The sequence below is a fragment of the Pelobates fuscus genome, chromosome 3 (genome assembly GCF_036172605.1).
Source record: "Pelobates fuscus isolate aPelFus1 chromosome 3, aPelFus1.pri, whole genome shotgun sequence".
Lineage (NCBI taxonomy): Eukaryota > Metazoa > Chordata > Amphibia > Anura > Pelobatidae > Pelobates > Pelobates fuscus.
This window is the reverse complement of record NC_086319.1, coordinates 401368825-401388678: the sequence shown is the minus strand read 5'-3', so window position 1 is coordinate 401388678 and position 19854 is coordinate 401368825. Positions and strand designations below refer to the sequence as shown.

The 19854-nt window shown below is 45.3% G+C and overlaps 1 protein-coding gene across 2 annotated transcripts; it reads left to right on the top strand.

Annotated features, from left to right (window-relative positions):
- Positions 1-7844: 7844 nt before the first annotated feature.
- Positions 7845-19055, top strand: LOC134601526 (protein mono-ADP-ribosyltransferase TIPARP-like). 2 transcript variants are annotated; one of them, XM_063446036.1, is made up of 6 exons: positions 7845-7905; positions 10384-10852; positions 14502-14670; positions 14807-14994; positions 16876-17121; positions 18090-19055. In XM_063446036.1, the coding sequence occupies exons 2-6, from the start codon at positions 10461-10463 to the stop codon at positions 18538-18540; spliced, it is 1446 nt and encodes a 481-aa protein (XP_063302106.1). In that variant the 5' UTR covers positions 7845-7905; positions 10384-10460; the 3' UTR covers positions 18541-19055. The 2 variants fall into 2 exon arrangements, with proteins under 2 accessions (XP_063302106.1, XP_063302107.1); XM_063446037.1 differs by lacking the exon at positions 7845-7905 and adding an exon at positions 8226-8284.
- The last annotated feature ends 799 nt before the right edge of the window (positions 19056-19854 follow it).

Here is a 19854-nt window from a genome sequence, read left to right as displayed (position 1 = left end):
CCTTTAAACATGTCTTGATAGCCTTGTCTTTGGGAATCCCCTAACAAGAGCCGTCGCACTATGAGTGAGTCACTCAGAAACTAAAGGAAAGGTGAGTGCCCGGAGTTTGCAGAAGTTGAATATTACATTTCACTTTCAGTTTATGATGAAGAGAATGTGACACAAACAGCGGAGGAAAACGTGAGTGTTTTTGTCGTGAATTTAGGATTTATCTGTGTGTGAATGCATTTTTATTTCGCTGTCGTGTTTTACTTCCCTAACAGTTTACACTGTACACCGCCCGGCACCCAGTGACACTTCCTCGTCGCTTTCTGTTTGTGACTGTTTATATTCTTCTAATGTCAGTGATTGCTACAGGTCTTTATTGAGGTATCGCCTTTCACAGACTCTCTCAGGGCATGCGCTGTGTGTGATATTATGTTCCCAGTTTGTACTGATGATTAGATTTTATTTTTTTAAATAGATTTCATACTTTGTCTAGTTTTCTTGTTCAAAAACGTCAGTAAAGACACCTGAAAATATCTTCAAAGCTTCACACGTTAGGCTTCAGCAATGAATGATTGTGGGAAACGAGAGGGTTCCATTTCTTACTCTGTAGTTCCCAGTAATATATCTGGTATCTCATGTAAGGTTATACAATGCTTGCTGAGTGACATTAATTTGTGGATATCTGTGGGTATCTGATGAGTTCTGCCAGTCCATGTCTATGTAATGAGGGAGGAAAGTACGTATAAAGCGAATTAATCATTCAACTAACAATTTGTAAATGGATAAGGGTTGAATTTTTTGTTTGTCTCACACATAGTTATTCACCGAAGTGAGAATTCGAAGAGAATTTCAAATTTAAGGTCAAAATAGCTAAACTAGAGAAATCTGTAAGTCCGCTATGATTTCAGTTTGATTACTGTGGCTTCAATTTCGAAATTCACTGTAAATTCTCAATCAAGGGTTATTCACCAATATGACAATTGCCAGGAATCTCCGGTGAATTTTAAATTTAAGGGGTAAGTAGCTGAACTGAAATACAAAGTGGGTTATGCATTCAGTTTGGCTATTTTAGCCTTACATTTGGCATTGACGTTGAATATTTCTTTGAATTCCTGGCTATTTTTTACTTTTCCGAATAACCCTGTAAATATCTAGGCAGGTGGTTAAAGGGACACTATAGTCACCCAAACCACGTCATTGCATTGAAGTGTTCTGGGTGCAGTGTCCCTGTCCCCTAAACCCTGAAATGTAAAACGTTGCAGTTTTTGAATAACTGGAATGCTTACATTGTGGAGTTAAGTCGACCTTTACGAGCAGGGCTCGTGGTCACATGACACGGGAGCCCCTATAGGATAGAATTGATTTAATGCCTTCCAATGAGGAAGTTTAGTTGCGCACTATGCCCTTGCTGCTCATGCGTATTAGGTCACCAGTGCTCCCCTATGCGCAGTGTGAGATTGGTGCTCCTCCACGAGCAGCATTGGTTTCTTGAAACTGAAATCTCAGAATTCGGATGCCGCACTGGTTGGAGCTGATATTGATGCTGGAAGCAACTTCGGGGTTAAACTTTCTGAGAATGGTTTAACCCCTTGAAGTAAGATCTCTCCTGGAGACCATAAGGCACCATAGCAACTTCAAGGAGATGAAGTTGTTATGGTGCCTAAACTGACTCATTTTCATTTATTGTTTTCCTTTCACGTGTCCTTTCCTTATACACCTTATATCTCAATTATTATATTTGCCTACTTGCCTTTTATTGATTATGTTTTCTTCCTTGCACAGGTTTGAAAGGAATTTATTTTTTTAATGAAGCTTGGTAAATACATGAGAAAAACTCAACTTTTTTGCATGTATTTCATGAAAGGATTATTATATTAAAAAAATAGTTTTGAGGTCACATTTTAAAGGGATACTATAGTCACCTGAACAACTTTAGCTTAATGAAGCAGTTTTGGTGTATAGAACATGCCCCTGCAGCCTCACTGCTCAATCCTCTGCCATTTAGGAGTTAAATCCCTTTGTTTATGAACCTGCATGTGACTTGCACAGCCTTCCATAAACACTTCCTGTAAAGAGAGCCCTATTTAGGCTTTCTTTATTGCAAGTTCTGTTTAATTAAGATTTTCTTATTCCCTGCTATGTTAATAGCTTGCTAGATCCTGCAAGAGCCTCCTGTATGTGATTAAAGTTCAATTTAGAGATTGAGATACAATTATTTAAGGTAAATTACATCTGTTTGAAAGTGAAACCAGTTTTTTTTTCATGCAGGCTCTCTCTGTCAATCATAGCCAGGGGAGGTGTGGCTAGGGCTGCATAAACAGAAACAAAATTATTTAACTCCTAAATGACAGTGAATTGAGCAGTGAAATTGCAGGGGAATGATCTATACACTAAAACTGCTTTATTTAGCTAAAGTAATTTAGGTGACTATAGCGTTCTTTTAAGCTCTCCCTTGTTTACGCTGCACATAAGAAAATTAGTCCCTAAGTTAAGGTGAATAAAAAAACACCAGCACAACTTAAATGGACATTATAGGTGCCTCTAGTGATGTGCTCTCACTGTGCTGACCAACAACATTCTCGTTGGTGTCCCCAGATGCGAGACACCAAGGAACGAAATCGGGACAGCAGGATTGGATCCCTAAATCAGGACTGTGCCGACAAACTCAAGATTGTTGGGAGGCCTGTAAAACCTCTTGCTTTGGAAATTACCAAGTAGTTTAGATTTGAAGGTAGCTGAAACAGAAAGGGTAATTGACCAAGTGACAATTCAAAGTGAATTTCAAATTCAAGGTAAAAATAGCCAAAATAGGAAACGTTCTCATTTTCTGTTTGACTTTGCTTCTGGATCGGCTATCTTGGCCTTAAATGTAAAACCTTGAAATCTCATTTTAGTGAATAATTCTGAGGCTGATGCAGTTTTTTTGTTTTTACTGAAATAACATCGTGTTCATAAAATGGAGATCACCATTTTTAAAGTGAATCTGTAAAATAAACTCAAGGCTTTTCTGTTCATATATGAGAGCTACATGCTGTGCATGGGCGACAACAAAATCTAACTGGGGCCAGGCTAACAACACAGTGCTGTGCATGGGCGACAACAAAATCTAACTGGGGCCAGGCTAACAACACAGTGCTGTGCATGTGCGACAACAAAATCTAACTGGGGCCAGGCTGACAACACAGTGCTGTGCATGTGCGACAACAAAATCTAACTGGGGCCAGGCTGACAACACAGTGCTGTGCATGGACGACAACAAAATCTAACTGGGGCCAGGCTGACAACACAGTGCTGTGCATGTGCGACAACAAAATCTAACTGGGGCCAGGCTGACAACACAGTGCTGTGCATGGACGACAACAAATTCTGCCAGGGGCCAGGCTGACAAAAGAGTGCTGTGCATGGGCGACAACAAAATCTAACTGGGGCCAGGCTAACAACACAGTGCTGTGCATGGGCGACAACAAAATCTGTCAGGGGCCAGGCTGACAAAAGAGTGCTGTGCATGGGCGACAACAAAATCTAACTGGGGCCAGGCTGACAACACAATCTGCCAGGGGCCAGGCTGAAAACACAGCGCTGCGCATGGGCGACAACAAAATCTGCCAGGGGCCAGGCTGACAACACAGCGCTGCGCATGGGCGACAACACAATCTGCCGGGGCCAGGCTGACAAAAGAGTGCTGTGCATGGGCGACAACAATATCTGCCAGGGGCCAGGCTGACAGCGCTGCGCATGGGCGACAACAAAATCTGCCAGGGGCCAGGCTGACAACACAGTGCTGCGCATGGGCGACAACACAATCTGCCGGGGCCAGGCTGACAAAAGAGTGCTGTGCATGGGCGACAACAATATCTGCCAGGGGCCAGGCTGACAACACAGCGCAGCGCATGGGCGACAACAAAATCTGCCAGGGGCCAGGCTGACAACACAGTGCTGCGAATGGGCGACAACAAAATCTGCCAGGGGCCAGGCTGACAACACAGCGCTGCTCATGGGCGACAACAAAATCTGCCAGGGGCCAGGCTGACAACACAGCGCTGCGCATGGGCGACAACAAAATCTGCCAGGGGCCAGGCTGACAACACAGCGCTGCGCATGGGCGACAAAAAAATCTGCCAGGGGCCAGGCTGACAACACAGTTCTGTGCATGTGCGACAACAAAATCTAACTGGGGCCAGGCTGACAACACAGTGCTGCGCATGGACGACAACAAATTCTGCCAGGGGCCAGGCTGACAAAAGAGTGCTGTGCATGGGCGACAACAAAATCTAACTGGGGCCAGGCTAACAACACAGTGCTGTGCATGGGCGACAACAAAATCTAACTGGGGCCAGGCTGACAACACAGTGCTGTGCATGGACGACAACAAATTCTGCCAGGTGCCAGGCTGACAACACAGTGCTGTGCATGGGCGACAACAAAATCTGTCAGGGGCCAGGCTGACAAAAGAGTGCTGTGCATGGGCGACAACAAAATCTAACTGGGGCCAGGCTGACAACACAGTGCTGCGCATGGGCGACAACACAATCTGCCAGGGGCCAGGCTGAAAACACAGCGCTGCGCATGGGCGACAACAAAATCTGCCAGGGGCCAGGCTGACAACACAGCGCTGCGCATGGGCGACAACAAAATCTGCCAGGGGCCAGGCTGACAACACAGCGCTGCGCATGGGCGACAACACAATCTGCCAGGGGCCAGGCTGACAAAAGAGTGCTGTGCATGGGCGACAACAATATCTGCCAGGGGCCAGGCTGACAGCGCTGCGCATGGGTGACAACAAAATCTGCCAGGGGCCAGGCTGACAACACAGCGCTGCGCATGGGCGACAACAAAATCTGCCAGGGGCCAGGCTGACAACACAGTGCTGCGCATGGGCGACAACACAATCTGCCGGGGCCAGGCTGACAAAAGAGTGCTGTGCATGGGCGACAACAATATCTGCCAGGGGCCAGGCTGACAACACAGCGCTGCGCATGGGCGACAACAAAATCTGCCAGGGGCCAGGCTGACAACACAGCGCTGCGCATGGGCGACAACAAAATCTGCCAGGGGCCAGGCTGACAACACAGCGCTGCGCATGGGCGACAAAAAAATCTGCCAGGGGCCAGGCTGACAACACAGTGCTGTGCATGGGCGACAACAAAATCTGCCGGGGCCAGGCTGACAAAAGAGTGCTGTGCATGGGCGACAACAATATCTGCCAGGGGCCAGGCTGACAGCGCTGCGCATGGGCGACAACAATATCTGCCAGGGGCCAGGCTGACAGCGCTGCGCATGGGCGACAACGAAATCTGCCAGGGGCCAGGCTGACAACACAGCGCTGCGCATGGGCGACAACACAATCTGCCGGGGCCAGGCTGACAACACAGTGCTGTGCATGGGCGACAACAAAATCTGCCAAGGGCCAGGCTGACAACACAGCGCTGCGCATGGGCGACAAAAAAATCTGGCAGGGGCCAGGCTGACAACACAGTGCTGCGCATGGGCAACAACACAATCTGCCGGGGCCAGGCTGACAACACAGTGCTGCGCATGGGCGACAACAAAATCTGCCAGGGGCCAGGCTGACAAAAGAGTGCTGTGCATGGGCGACAACAAAATCTGCCAGGGGTCAGGCTGACAACACAGAGCTGCGCATGGGCGACAAAAAAATCTGCCGGGGCCAGGCTGACAACACAGTGCTGCGCATGGGCGACAACAAAATCTGCCAGGGGCCAGGCTGACAACACAGCGCTGCGCATGGGCGACAAAAAAATCTGGCAGGGGCCAGGCTGACAACACAGTGCTGCGCATGGGCGACAACACAATCTGCCGGGGCCAGGCTGACAACACAGCGCTGCGCATGGGCGACAACACAATCTGCCGGGGCCAGGCTGACAACACAGTGCTGTGCATGGGCGACAACAAAATCTGCCAAGGGCCAGGCTGACAACACAGCGCTGCGCATGGGCGACAAAAAAATCTGGCAGGGGCCAGGCTGACAACACAGTGCTGCGCATGGGCGACAACACAATCTGCCGGGGCCAGGCTGACAACACAGCGCTGCGCATGGGCGACAACAGAATCTGCCAGGGGCCAGGCTGACAACACCGCGCTGCGCATGGGCGACAACAAAATCTGCCAGGGGCCAGGATGACAACACAGCGCTGCGCATGGGCGACAACAAAATTTGCCAGGGGCCAGGCTGACAACACAGCGCTGCGCATGGGCGACAACAAAATCTGCCAGGGGCCAGGCTGACAGCGCTGCGCATGGGCGACAACAAAATCTGCCAGGGGCCAGGCTGACAAACAGTGCTGCGCATGGGTGACAACACAATCTGCCGGGGCCAGGCTGACAACACAGTGCTGTGCATGGGCGACAACAAAAACACAGCGCTGCGCATGGGCGACAATAAAATCTGCCGGGGCCAGGCTGACAACACAGCGCTGCGCATGGGCGACAACAAAATCTGCCAGGGGCCAGGCTGACAAAAGAGTGCTGTGCATGGGCGACAACAAAATCTGCCAGGGGCCAGGCTGACAACACAGCGCTGCGCATGGGCGACAACAAAATCTGCCAGGGGCCAGGCTGACAAAAGAGTGCTGTGCATGGGCGACAACAAAATCTGCCAGGGGTCAGGCTGACAACACAGTGCTGCGCATGGGCGACAACACAATCTGCCGGGGCCAGGCTGACAACACAGCGCTGCGCATGGGCGACAACACAATCTGCCGGGGCCAGGCTGACAACACAGTGCTGTGCATGGGCGACAACAAAAACACAGCGCTGCACATGGGCGACAACACAATCTGCCGGGGCCAGGCTGACAACACAGTGCTGCGAATGGGCGACAACAAAATCTGCCAGGGGCCAGGCTGACAAAAGAGTGCTGTGCATGGGCGACAACAAAATCTGCCAGGGGCCAGGCTGACAACACAGTGCTGCGCATGGGCGACAACACAATCTGCCAGGGCCAGGCTGACAACACAGCGCTGCGCATGGGCGACAACAGAATCTGCCAGGGGCCAGGCTGACAACACAGCGCTGCGCATGGGCGACAACAAAATCTGCCAGGGGCCAGGCTGACAACACAGCGCTGCGCATGGGCGACAACAAAATCTGCCAGGGGCCAGGCTGACAACACAGAGCTGCGCATGGGCGACAACAAAATCTGCCAGGGGCCAGGCTGACAGCGCTGCGCATGGGCGACAACAAAATCTGCCAGGGGCCAGGCTGACAAAAGAGTGCTGTGCATGGGCGACAACAAAATCTGCCAGGGGTCAGGCTGACAACACAGTGCTGCGCATGGGCGACAACAAAATCTGCCAGGGGCCAGGCTGACAACACAGTGCTGCGCATGGGCGACAACACAATCTGCCAGGGGCCAGGCTGACAACACAGCGCTGCGCATGGGCGACAACAAAATCTGCCGGGGGCCAGGCTGACAACACAGCGCTGCGCATGGGCGACAACAAAATCTGCCAGGGGCCAGGCTGACAACACAGCGCTGCGCATGGGCGATAATGAAATGTTCCTGTGGCTGGGCTGACAACACCATCTGATAGGCAGGGCCCCTGTCCATGCCCAGCACCCATACCACAATAGTCCTGGATATATAAACTGCATTTCCTGGAGAGCAATGAGAGCCCCTGTCTGGACAGAGCTCACTGAGAAACCAACCAACCAATGCTGGAGTTTAGAAGAGGGTCTGTGTAAGGGAGGCTGTGCTGAGCAGGGAGGACTGGGCCCATGACGTCATGCTAGTAGCCAGACCAGTAATAGTGACATCATCAAGAGGCGCATGGGCTGGACAAGGTGGAAAGGAAGGTCTGATGACGTCATTCCAGCATGGGCAGGGCCAGTCTAAGAGGAAGCTGGGAAGTGACGTCAAGAATTCCACTAGTCAGGAGCTTCTCAGTGAGCAGGGAGCAGGTATGTGGTGGGAATACACTGTGTCATGTGACCTGCAATGGGTACACTGTGTCATGTGACCTGCAATGTGTGTGTGCCTGGCTAGCTGTACACTGTGCCATGTGACCTGCAATGTGTGTGTGCCTGGCTAGCTGTACACTGTGCCATGTGACCTGCAATGTGTGTGTGCCTGGCTAGCTGTACACTGTGTCATGTGACCTGCAATGTGTGTGTGCCTGGCTGTCTGTACACTGTGTCATGTGACCTGCAATGTGTGTGTACCTGGCTAGCTGTACACTGTATCATGTGACCTGCAATGTGTGTGTACCTGGCTATTTGTATATTGTGTTATATAGCCAGGGATAAGTGGGAACAGTGTGCAGGGAGGATATAGCCAGGGGTAAGTGTGCTCTGTGCAGGAAATATATAGGGGAAGATGTGCAATAAAAATGCATGGAGGAAATGAGTGTTTGCAGTGTGGATATAGGGGACAGTGTGCATTGGGGTTATGGGGCATAGATTATAAAGTGCAGTGGTGGTGCATGGGGCATATGAGCATTATGGGCGTAGTAGTGTAATGCTTAAATTGTGTAATGAGTGTGTCTGTGTAAGGTATGTAGAATGCTGGCAACGAGGATATACTAGCATTTAACATGATGTGTGTAGAGTTGTATTGATTGTGTGTCAGAGTAATTTTGTGTATTTTTTTGAGTTTAATGTACAGTAGACTTGCTGTGCTGGCAGTGATGGTTCAATATGTATGTAAGGAAGCACCTGTACCCAGAGTGGTACCTCTGTCGTAGTTTCTCCTAGATCTCGCAATAAAGTCGTGAAAATAACTCCCATATACCCAAACATCAGTCGAGACTTGATGAAGGGTACAACAGGTTTTTTTTTTTTTTTTTAGGCAAAAGCACACACATTTATATCCAGACATCCAGCATGGGGTCTCTGTTCAGAAACCCCTAAGCCCACCCAGGTGTCTCTGTGTCTGGGGAAAAAATTGGGTTGATCCTCGGTAAACAAATTATCTCCTAAATACAGAGAGCGCAATACAGAAAATACCCCCAAAACACACATTAAACATCAAGGTATCCCAACATATCATACATCCCCCAAAAGGTCTGATCTGAGCGACCATTCTGTGAAAATAGCGCCTGGATCCTTGGGGTATTGTCCAAACACCATCTTCTCAAAGTTTCAACCGACCGTTGTGGCAAGTTATAACGAAAAAGAGTTCCATAGTCTCTGTGGAATAACGGGGCTTATATCCTGGCAAGGAAGGGGAGCTCCCTGGTGGTCACAGGAAGCGATTGGTGGCCTTAAAGGGTAGGTGCTTCTCTACAAAAAGCACTGGCCGGGAAAGTGGGGAAAAGCGAGGTACAAAGTGACCTGGCAAGGGTTTAGGTTCCAGAGCGAATATGGGTTACACCGGCTCCCTGATAACTTCTTCTGGGTAGCAAACAAGCGTAGTGGGTGAAAAAAGTACACAGGAGTGAAAATGCACAGGGGATCGCTTAGTAGATCATAGTCTTTAGTTTAGTTCTTTACAATGTACATAGGACATGTAGTGTGTGCTTTCCGAGAAATGGGTATCGTAATGCTTGTATGAAATCTAATATAAGTATAGTGTAATATTTGTTATTATTACATAGTAGTGTTTGTATGACTTGCTGTTGGATGTGTTAGTGTTTGCACCATAATCACTACGGTGCTTGTTGTGGTTATGGTTTCAGAAGTGCACTGGTGTGCTCCCCCATTCCCATTGTAAGTATTTAAATAGTTTTAGAACGGTTAAACCTCTTACCTGTCAGGCGCCACTACGGCGACCGGAAAGTGGGAAACACTGTCTGAGCTAAACCCTGAGGCGCAGGCTAGGCTCATTGGCTGAGAGTGATCTGCTGATGTTCGTAGCCCATGAGCTAGCTGTGCACTGCACGGCTTATCTCAGGAGAGCTCCTGAGTTGGAGCTTTCAGCTCTCTTGTAGCTGTATTGGTGGTGGGGAGCGGCGCCTGATGGATCCTGTTCTAAAATGGTTTGTCTACTTATAATGGGGAAAACTGAGGCAATCCTGGCACCTTAACCAGGCCTCCCAACGGCCCTGTGTCATTAGAGCTCCCTGCATTGTCCAGGTGGGTCTGCCACTTTTCTTTTCTTTTTCACTGTCCACCCATTCCGATATCACCCCTTCTGGGAGGAATGCTTCACCGTCACAGCGTGCTGTTAAGATTATGGTGCTTAGAATGTTCTTGTCAATGAATTCTAAGTGACATATCAGTGTTGGTGTGTTCTGTTTGTAGTGTGGTTATAGAAGTTTGTATATATTGTGTGTCCTCCTCAAATCTTCTGTAGTTTTTTTTTTTTTTTTTTTCCTTATCAATTTGTGGCCCTTTTAGTTCCCACCTGGCCCTCTCTGTGGCCCTCCCATTCTTCTTACTTTGAAGAATGTATTGTACTCCTTTTCATATTTGTGTTTTTTGTTTGTTTTGTTCCAACAGGCACCTTTTCCTTGATCACGCTGTAGACAACCAATACATTTAAAAAAAATAAAAATAAAGATAAAATTAAAGCTGCGATGCATGTCTTGTCTCCTCAAGCAGCCATCGCAAAAGTTACCAGCATGGAGCCATCCGAAGAAGAAAAGGCCCTGCATACCTTGGAGTCTGTCTGTTTTGTTCATGCAAAGACGAGCCACGGTTGCGTGCTCGTAGATAATCATCGGGAAGAGCTGCAGAAAATCCAGTATCACATCCACCACGAGGATGACATAGAAATCTGCTCAAGGTTTTTAAATGCCACATGCCTTCAAGGTTCTCTATGTTCGCGGCATCATACCGTACTCCCTTACGCCTGGCAGCTGAGGGAGAAGACCACGCACATATGGCAGAGCGTGGGAGGGTGCGGTCAGGAGATGCTAGAACGGCTTTATAGCAACCCGAAGACTGTACACCTCAAAGGAATGGTCAAGTAAGTGTCACGTTTTCTACAATAATGCATGACTGACACGAAGAACACAAGTGCTCAGTAAATCTAAATATGCCTTGAGACATGACGGAGGTTATGTTCTAAGCTATACATATTCTTCCAAATGTTACCAAAAATTTTAATTTTTTGGCGATTTTACTAGAGGTGACGTACCAGTTGAGCGATTCCTTGTGTGAATTCACTCTGTCTACTTAAAAAATAAATAAAGTCATGGAAATTGGTGATGATTGTGTGTAAATTGACCCCATAGTAATCCACGTGGAGGGAGAGTTAGGATTGCGTTTAGAGTTTTTTTTTTTAAGCAGCAAATTGAAAGAAAAGCATTTTGCGTGATGAATGTTTGCACGAGAACAGCCGTCTACAGTGGTTTCTGTTCCACGTTCTGTGGTACACTATGTCTCAAGCCGCTTCATTGTGTCCCATGAAAACTTCCTGGCTGAAATAGACTGGATACAGTACTTAAAATTTATTTTTGGACTTGGTCTGTCACCAAAAGATATCTTGGTCCAAAAAAGAATAGGAACCCCCAGTCTATAGTATGGTTTTTATTTTTTATTTTTTTTTATTTTAAAAAAAAAAATATATATATATATATGTATATATATATTTTTTTATATCTTTATATTGGGCCACTGAATAAGAAACCACATTACCTCTAAGCGTGCGTGTGTGTGTGATCTCACTGTTTATCAGACGGAGCAGCCATGTTGGGTCAGATTTTGCTGTTATTTTAACAACAGCTGCTCAACCTAACTCGCCTGCAGTTGTTACACTCAGACTTTTAGGCTCCTTTTAAATAACATGAGTAAGTTGTAACTGGCCTATGACTGGTATCCATTTATTTATATATACACACAAGTATTGTGACACCTGACCGTTACACCAATAGAAAATGTTATGACCTCACATTCTAAATACATAGACATTGACATGTAGTTGGTCACCCTTTGCAGCTACTCTTCTGCGAAGGCTTTCCACAAGATTTTGTGGGAATTTTTGTACATTCATGCAGTAGAGCATTTGTGATGTGATCTTGGACGAGAAGTCCTGGCTCACAATATCGGTTACAGTTCATCACAAAGGTGCTTGATGGGGTTGAGGTCAGAGCTCGAGGTCCGTGTTCTGTGCAGGCCGGTCAAGTTCTTTCCCACCAAACTCATCCAACAATGTCTTTATGGATCTTGCTTTGTGCGCTGGGCCACAGTCATACTGGAATACTGGAAGTTTTTGTGCTGATATTACCATAATACCAGTAGAAATTCTGAACTCTTTACCTATGGAATCAGCAGAGCATTGACGTCTTGGAGACACCGCTTTGTGACTGTACGTGGTCTTCCGCTTCGTGGCTGACTTGCTTCTGTTCCTAAACGCTTCCACTTTCCATTAATGCCACTTACAGTTGAGCGTGGAATATCTCTAGCAGGGATAGAATTTCACGAACTGACTTATTGCAAAGGTGGCATCCTATCACAGTACCACGATAGAATTTACTGAGCAATTTGGAGCCACCAATTTTTTTATTTTTTTTTTGAATTCTTTATTTTTGCGAGTAACGGCATGTAATACAACATATTTTGTAAGTAGCAGGTAAAAGATTTAGACATTGCGGTTACATATACATCACATAGCCGGACCTACTCAATTTTTATTAGTTGGATACTAGTGCACCCAGGCTCATCGGTAAGTGGACCTACAGCTTGTAGTGTGGGGGGGTGCTGGTAAAAGGCTTTTTGCGCCCTGTGGCTATGTCGCGGTGCGCCCTGGTATGTAATCTTTAATAAGGCGTTTATTTTAAGGTTTAGGAAGGCCTGTAGCTTCCCACGGCTGTACTACATGACCAATTTTTTTTTCCGCAATTGTTTGTAAATGCAGATTGCATAGTTAAGTGTTTGACTTTATACACCTGTGGCAGTGGGTCTGACTCAAACACCTGGATTCAATAATTAAGAGGTGTGTCCCAATACTTTTGTCCATATAGTGTACTTTCATTTTACATCTCTGGATCGGAGGCTAGCTGCGTCCCACTGAACTTTGTACTCCGTGCAACTTTTTGCATGTCGGGAAGAAGTGAAGTGAACTGCAATTTCTTCCTCCCGGCGTTGAGGTCGTGGCATGGGAATGGGCGGGTGCCAGCTCTGTGGAAGAGGGTGGGTGGTGAGCGGAGCCAACTGTACTTGGTACCCTGCCAGCTTACAATTCCCCTTGGCGGCCTGGAGGAGGTAAATACAGTTCCCTTTAGCTCCTCTTGGCGATGGAGGGAATGGGCTGACAACTCCAGGCGCCAGGTTAAAATTCTTAGTCACTATGGCGACACTTTTTCTGCTTAATTGCCACATTAAGCGCCTCTATCTTTGTCGTTCTATTTTGTAATTGGAGCTGCAGTATCCCTTTCTTATTGTCCGTTGTGGCTGCACTTATTAAAACTTGATAGTAGTCATTATTTTGTATGTAGTATAACATCATGTATTCTTCCTGTTTTGTTATGCACCATTATTATTTGTGTTACTTAATTGAAAATGCAAAAATAAAGAATATATTTAAAAAAATATTCAATGTGTACAAACTGAAAAGGGGAAAGCCCTATATTTGACCATGTAAGTTTTTAGATTTTACTTATATTAAATTATGTTTCATATATAAATGTTTGAAGTGAAATCCTGAATAAAATGTGGAAAAGAGGTAAATATGCCACAAATTCCAGATTTGTTTTGTCATTATTTTTGTTCAATAAAACGGTTTAAGTTGTTCTCCAAAAAAGAGTGATTAAACTATCAAACTGGCGATTGTTTACCAATAATCTCATCATTATCTATGTATTTCTAATGGTATGTAACTGTTAAAGTAATCATAAAAGTTTTTATTCTTAAAGGGACACTATAGTCACCAGAACAACTACAGCTTATTGAATTTGTTCTGCTGAGTAGAATCATTACCTTCAGGCTTTTTGCTGTAAATGCTGTCTTTTCTGAGAAAATGCAGTGTTTACATTACAGCCTAGTGATAACTTCGCTGGCCACTCCTCAGATAGCTGTTAGAGATCCTTCCTGGGTCATGGCTGCCTAAAATGCATCCAAACATTCCGTATCTCCACCCTCTGCATGCAGACACTGAACTTTCCTCATAGAGATTCATTGATTCAATTCATCTGTATGAGGAGATGCTGATTGGCCAGGGCTGTGTTTGAATCATGCTGGCTCTGCCCGTGGCTGTCAGTCTCAGCCAATCCTATAGGGAAGTATTGTGATTGGATCAGGCCACTGCTTCTGATTATGTCAGCAGACTGCTTGTTTTTCTGAGTCTAACAGCATGCAGAGTTACAGCTTCAGGCTTGAATACAGTAAGATTTTGCTATATTTATGGAGGCATGAGGGGCCCAGGGAGGCTAGATGGCGGTGTTAACACTATAGGGTCTGGAATACATGTTTGTGTTCCTGACCCTATAGTGATCATTTAATATGAAATCTTCATATACTTGTAATACCTGCAAGAAAGTCTTTACATTTTAAAACTGTATTACTGACAGTTATAATTATTTAACCCAAATCAAATCATACATATATAGATATAAAGAGAGCGTGTCTTACCTCTATACATCCTACTAACTGTCTGTTTCTTACTGTCTCTCCTTTAGCAAACAAGATAAAATGCTTATAAACTTTGCCACCATGGAAGTGGCCCTGAGTCCAATTTTTGACCGCATTAGACGACTTTCCACTTCAACTTGTCCCAGCCTCCCCTTCTGCACCCATCTTAAATACTATTATGAAGAAGGTGATAACTCCTGGAAAGAGTTCTCCCCGGTGAGCCTTCCTTTTCATAAAAGTGGCGATAACCTTGTATCTCAGGCCAACAGATGATTTGGAGGGCAGGGGGGACATGTTATGTTGTAATAACCCTTCATCTGTGGGGTTTATTTTATTTTTTTTAAACCTGCAGGACGTAACGAAACGCATAGAGGAAAACGTGAGAGAGGGGTTGCTTCTGATTTGTATCAAGACTCGACGTTTTAATTACCTTGTAGATCTTCGCCATCTGATTCAGGAGAACGTACAGACCGGGACCAGGAGGCGGATCAGGGCCCGACCGTTGTTTCAATCCCCAACCCTGATGTTATCTAAACTATGGTAAACTGCTAGTAATAAACGTGTTGCATGTTTCATATCTCCAGTCGTTTCGCAGTTCTGGAGCTGCGTCCTTACAGCAACTTAGTGCGTCTTTTTGTTTGATTCACTATATTGCAATGCACCCTGCATGGTAGGCAATGACAGAAATCACACCATAAACAAACATGAAATATCTTTTAAATATTGGGCTATGGCCATGGTGTGTGTTTACTTAATTTAAAGATTTGGGTAAATCAAAATATTAACTGCAACAAATTACAATTCTAACTCATAACTTTTCTAACATTACTTTTACACCTTCATATCGTCAGTCTGACATTTTATAACCTGACTCCGTTACGGATCCCCTATACTCTGACTGAGTATATCCATTGAAGTCTCCCAGGTACCAAAGTGAAGCAGTGATTATAACTCTGAGCTACCCCAAACATCAGCCTAGACTTGATCAAGGGTTCGAATGAACTGTTTTATTATGGCCAAGTTTCCTGGTTATATACACAACCCCCAACAGGGGGTCTCCACCCAGTACAATGCAAGCCTCTCACAAAGATCTCTGTCCTGGGAGATAATTGCATTGAAGACCGGTAAGCTAATTTTCTCCCAGGAACAGAGAGTAAACATAAATATAAAACATAACAATAACAAAACATCATAAAAATATATAATAACCCCACAATAACCCCAAATAGCGCTTCGATCCATGCAGTGTAGAGGAAACGCCACCGTGTTACAGTTCTGACCAGATGCACACATGGTCCTATGCCCAAAACCGTTCCAGGGCGTTTGGTGCTTTGGTCGGTCAATTTTCAGGAGCTCCTGCGGCTGCAATACTGGGTGCTCCGCCTGGGTCTTGGGTTTTGTTTGTTCTCACTTAGTCTCAGGCACTTTCCCTCCAAAAAGTGCTCTCCTGGCGGATTTCAAAGTCGTTCAAAACCCAGGACCAAGTTGTCCGGGAGCTGCACGGTCACCTCATGCCGAAAACAGTTCCATAACATTCGCGGCTAAGTCCCCCTGAGGTGACCAGGAACCCACAAAGTCCTCATGCTACATTTAGTTACATAACGTTCGCGGCTATATACCGCTGAGGACAATTCATGTTTTTTTTCATGCGAACGGCCGCCATGGAGCTAGTGTTTGGTTCCATTTCAATTAAGGGAAAGTGCCGAACCAGGGACACCCAGGGAAAGCTGCTAATGGCGGCTGGGGAGATTTAACTGCTGAACAGGGTCTTTGGATACGGCCCATAGACCCTGGGCAGGAGGCTAGCTAGCAGGCTCCTCCAAGAACTCATGGCATCGGCAGTTTTCCACACTCCCCTAGTACATAATAAATATCAATACTGTATAACTTTATTAGCAGAAGTTTTCCCCCTTTCCACCCCCCAGGATCACAAAACAACTTGACAATAAAGCAACAAAGTAGTATAGGCAGGGTGGGTTATGGTCCAGGCAACGCTGCAGGCTCTTAAGTCTTCACAGTGTCCATCTCTCTCCTGAATTGTGTCCTGAAATAAATAATAAAAAAAAATGCCTTTTTACAGCCGCTATCATAGTGCCACACTGCAAACCAATCCAGAGCTAGTGCGCTCTTCACTAGACATTGATACGGAAAACCTAATTCTGCCTAGCCATCACAAATCTACCCTTTAACAGCTCTAAGGTAGACTGACCTCTAATATTAACCCACTTCTTGCCATCGTTCCTATAGCCTGGGCCATTCATTTCATATTTGCTATCACACGGTTACTCCTTACTTACAAAGGGGGAATTTCTATAGCTTTATTGGTCTGTATGGGGATGAAATTCCATTTATTCATGTGTTGTATCTGGGGAAGGCCAGACTCTCATTATGTTCCTGTATGTCTCATTGTTTTCCCTGTAGGACCATTCAGAACTTTCAGTCTCCCACCTTCTGCACAAACTCCCACCCGGCAGCTGGAGGACTGTACCCTGCGACCTGGCACATTACAAGTACCACTCTAATTCACGAGAGAGTACTCCTGGACTGTGAGGAGCAGGAATTCCAGGAAGTGTACAGCTATTTCCACAAGACCGTGCCAGAGGCTGAGTTTTTGATCCTTGGGATCTACAGACTCCAGAACTACTTCCAGTGGCAGAAATACGATAGGTGAGTGCAGGACACTGTGTGTATACAGAGTTTGTATTCTCTGTAGTCATTACTATTACCCTGCAGTCACTCAGTGTTTTTATTCATCAAACAGTGATTCCTGAGCCGACACATTTTCCCGACACACAAAGCATTGCAGTTTGCTCATTAAGAGTGTGTCCTTTTTATATTAGATTTGCAGCTCATAGAAGCAAGTTGTCAAACTCCTCCACTCCCCACAAAAAAAATAAAACCCCAAATCCTGCAAAACAAATTCCATGCGTATCTTCATTGAGATATCTGCTAAATTGTTTTTTTTTTTTTTTTTTCCTCCCTTACGGAGTGTTCCTCTTCTATTCGGTTTTCAATTCACAGACATTTTCTGTTTAGTGCATGAAACCACGTTACAGCACAGATACAAATCCATGTGTCCAGGTTGCTACGGCAGCACAAAAATAATCGACGTGGACATATTTGTGTCGCGGATTGTGCCCTATAGGCTCTAAGGCAATGGGTTGTCTCTACAAACTGCAGTAGCAGAGACCGTTTCTGTGTCCACTTTCAATGTAAAAATATGTGTATATATATATGTATATGTGTACAAGTGTATGCATCTGTGAGTTGCTAATTATGTAGCTGTGAGTGTGTAAAACAGGTGTTGGGATGGATAGTTATATAGTTTGTGTGTGAGACTGTGAATGGCTAATAAAGTGTATATCTCTTATTCATGACATGTTATATCTTCTAAATTGTGGCCAAGGCTCCTAGATTGCATGTTAAAATATCCAGTGCTATTATTGCTGACATTCTGGAGATTCTAAGTTTGTGAACGCCACAGGGTGTATTGTTGTCCCTCGAGAGTTGCTGGGTGAATGTAATTGGTATATATACTGTGAGATCAGTATTGTTTCCCATCTTGTCCCTCTGTCAAGCAATGTCATTCTCTGCAATGGGATGGTAATCGTTTGTCGTTTGTCTTTCTCCTGCAGCAAAAGGATGTACATGACTCAACGCCTCGCTAAAACTGAAGTGGACCATGTGGAGCGCCATCTTTTTCACGGTACAGAACCTGCATTGGTCGAGGCCATTTGCAGACAGAACTTTGACACACGAGTATCTACCAGGAACGGAAGGTCTTTTGGCCACGGATGTTACTTTGCCACACAAGCCAGTTATTCCCTTTTCTATTCTACTGCTGATGCCCGTGGTCATCGCTTCATGTTTCTGGCCAAGGTGCTGGTGGGACGCTCGACGCTCGGCAGAGCTGAACTGCGACGTCCACCTTTAATCAACCCCAATGACCCTGAAAGTCCGCTGTATGATTCTTGTGTCAATAAGATTAATAATCCCAGCATTTTTGTTCTCTTTGATAATGACCAGTTCTACCCATACTTTCTCATCCGTTATCAGAAGCTACGCAATATTGTTGCCTTGGACTGAAGTGAATCAGTAGACAGGGTGTGGAGTGATGTTTATTTTTTGTTTATAACCTTTAATGCATGACTCAGAGTTCAGTAAGTAATCCTGTCACCATCTTCAATGAGGCGGACCTCTGTATTTGCACGTAGTGGACTATTGTCCGAGTTCCAGAAACATGTTTGTGCTAATGTGCCAGTCCTGCGACTCATTGGCATGAGGTTCTGTGTGTTTTTTTTGTATTGCTGTATCCTAGATACAGTGAAAAGTAAATGCCGATACAACTAGAGGTTAGTGCGATGATAATGTAGAATTCTTTAAAACATGTTTGTTTATAACACCAGCAGGGCTATTGAGAATTGTTGGGAATTTCAAATTTAAAGCCAAAATAGCTGAATCTTTTCCAAGTCCTCTATGCTTTCATGTCAGCTACTTTATCAAAAATTCTAATTCCGGACAATTCTCACCTTCGTAAATAACCCTGCATGTTTTTCTGGTTAGTGTTTTATGTTCCGTTTGCATTTTAAACATCATTTTAACTGAAGGCTGAAATGTATAATGTTTTACTTCTGTGATGTTTAATAACCTTCACTGTAGTGAAATACGTTTTTGGATTAATACAGGTTTTTTTTACAAAGAAATTATAATTGCAACTTGTTTTCTTTACACATTCCTAACATTTAGATCAGTTTAGCCCTTACCCCCTTCACGGGGTTTGTACATTGTGATCGGGCAGTTTTTTCCTGTTCAGGGGTTATTTGCCTATCGTAGTCATTTAGTGCACAAATTAGTATTCTAAACAGTAGGGTTTTATCTATTTTTTTTTTTAAGGACATTTGATTAATTTAACATACAAATGTAAAAAGCAAAAAAAAAAATGTTGATTTCTATTTATGTTGGGTATCTAATGCCTCGTTTCCACTGAGCGGATCGGTTCGGGTTGGTAAAGTTTGGAAGGTTTAGAATGGACCAGCCCATTCTGGTGAGCGTCTCCACTGCAAGTCAGACCTTCAGGGCCATGCGGGGTTTAGAAAAAATGCTCTTCCTGTCCACCAATCAATGGATTGTATAGTAGCTCTGCCCTAACCGAACCGTTCCATTTTCTATGGCCCTACATCTGAAGCAGGACCCTGAATGGATCGGTACGGTTCGCTTGTATGGACCACTTTCATAATGGAAACACCCAAAATAGCGAACCGTACCGAACTGAACCGAACCGCTCAGTGGAAACGAGGCATAATAGTGGTCACTGAATCCCAATATTTTCTAAACAAAAGAGTGTGTGTGTGTGTGTGTGTGTGTGTATATATATATATATATATATATATATATATATAT

Excerpts from the sequence above, each read along its gene's own strand:
- LOC134601526 (XM_063446036.1), top strand. The coding sequence starts at position 10,461 with ATGCATGTCTTGTCTCCTCAAGCAGCCATCGCAAAAGTTACCAGCATG. Across the intron at positions 14,671-14,806 it reads CCTGGAAAGAGTTCTCCCCG|GACGTAACGAAACGCATAGA; the intron begins GTGAGCCTTCCT and ends TTAAACCTGCAG. Across the intron at positions 14,995-16,875 it reads CTGATGTTATCTAAACTATG|GACCATTCAGAACTTTCAGT; the intron begins GTAAACTGCTAG and ends TTTTCCCTGTAG.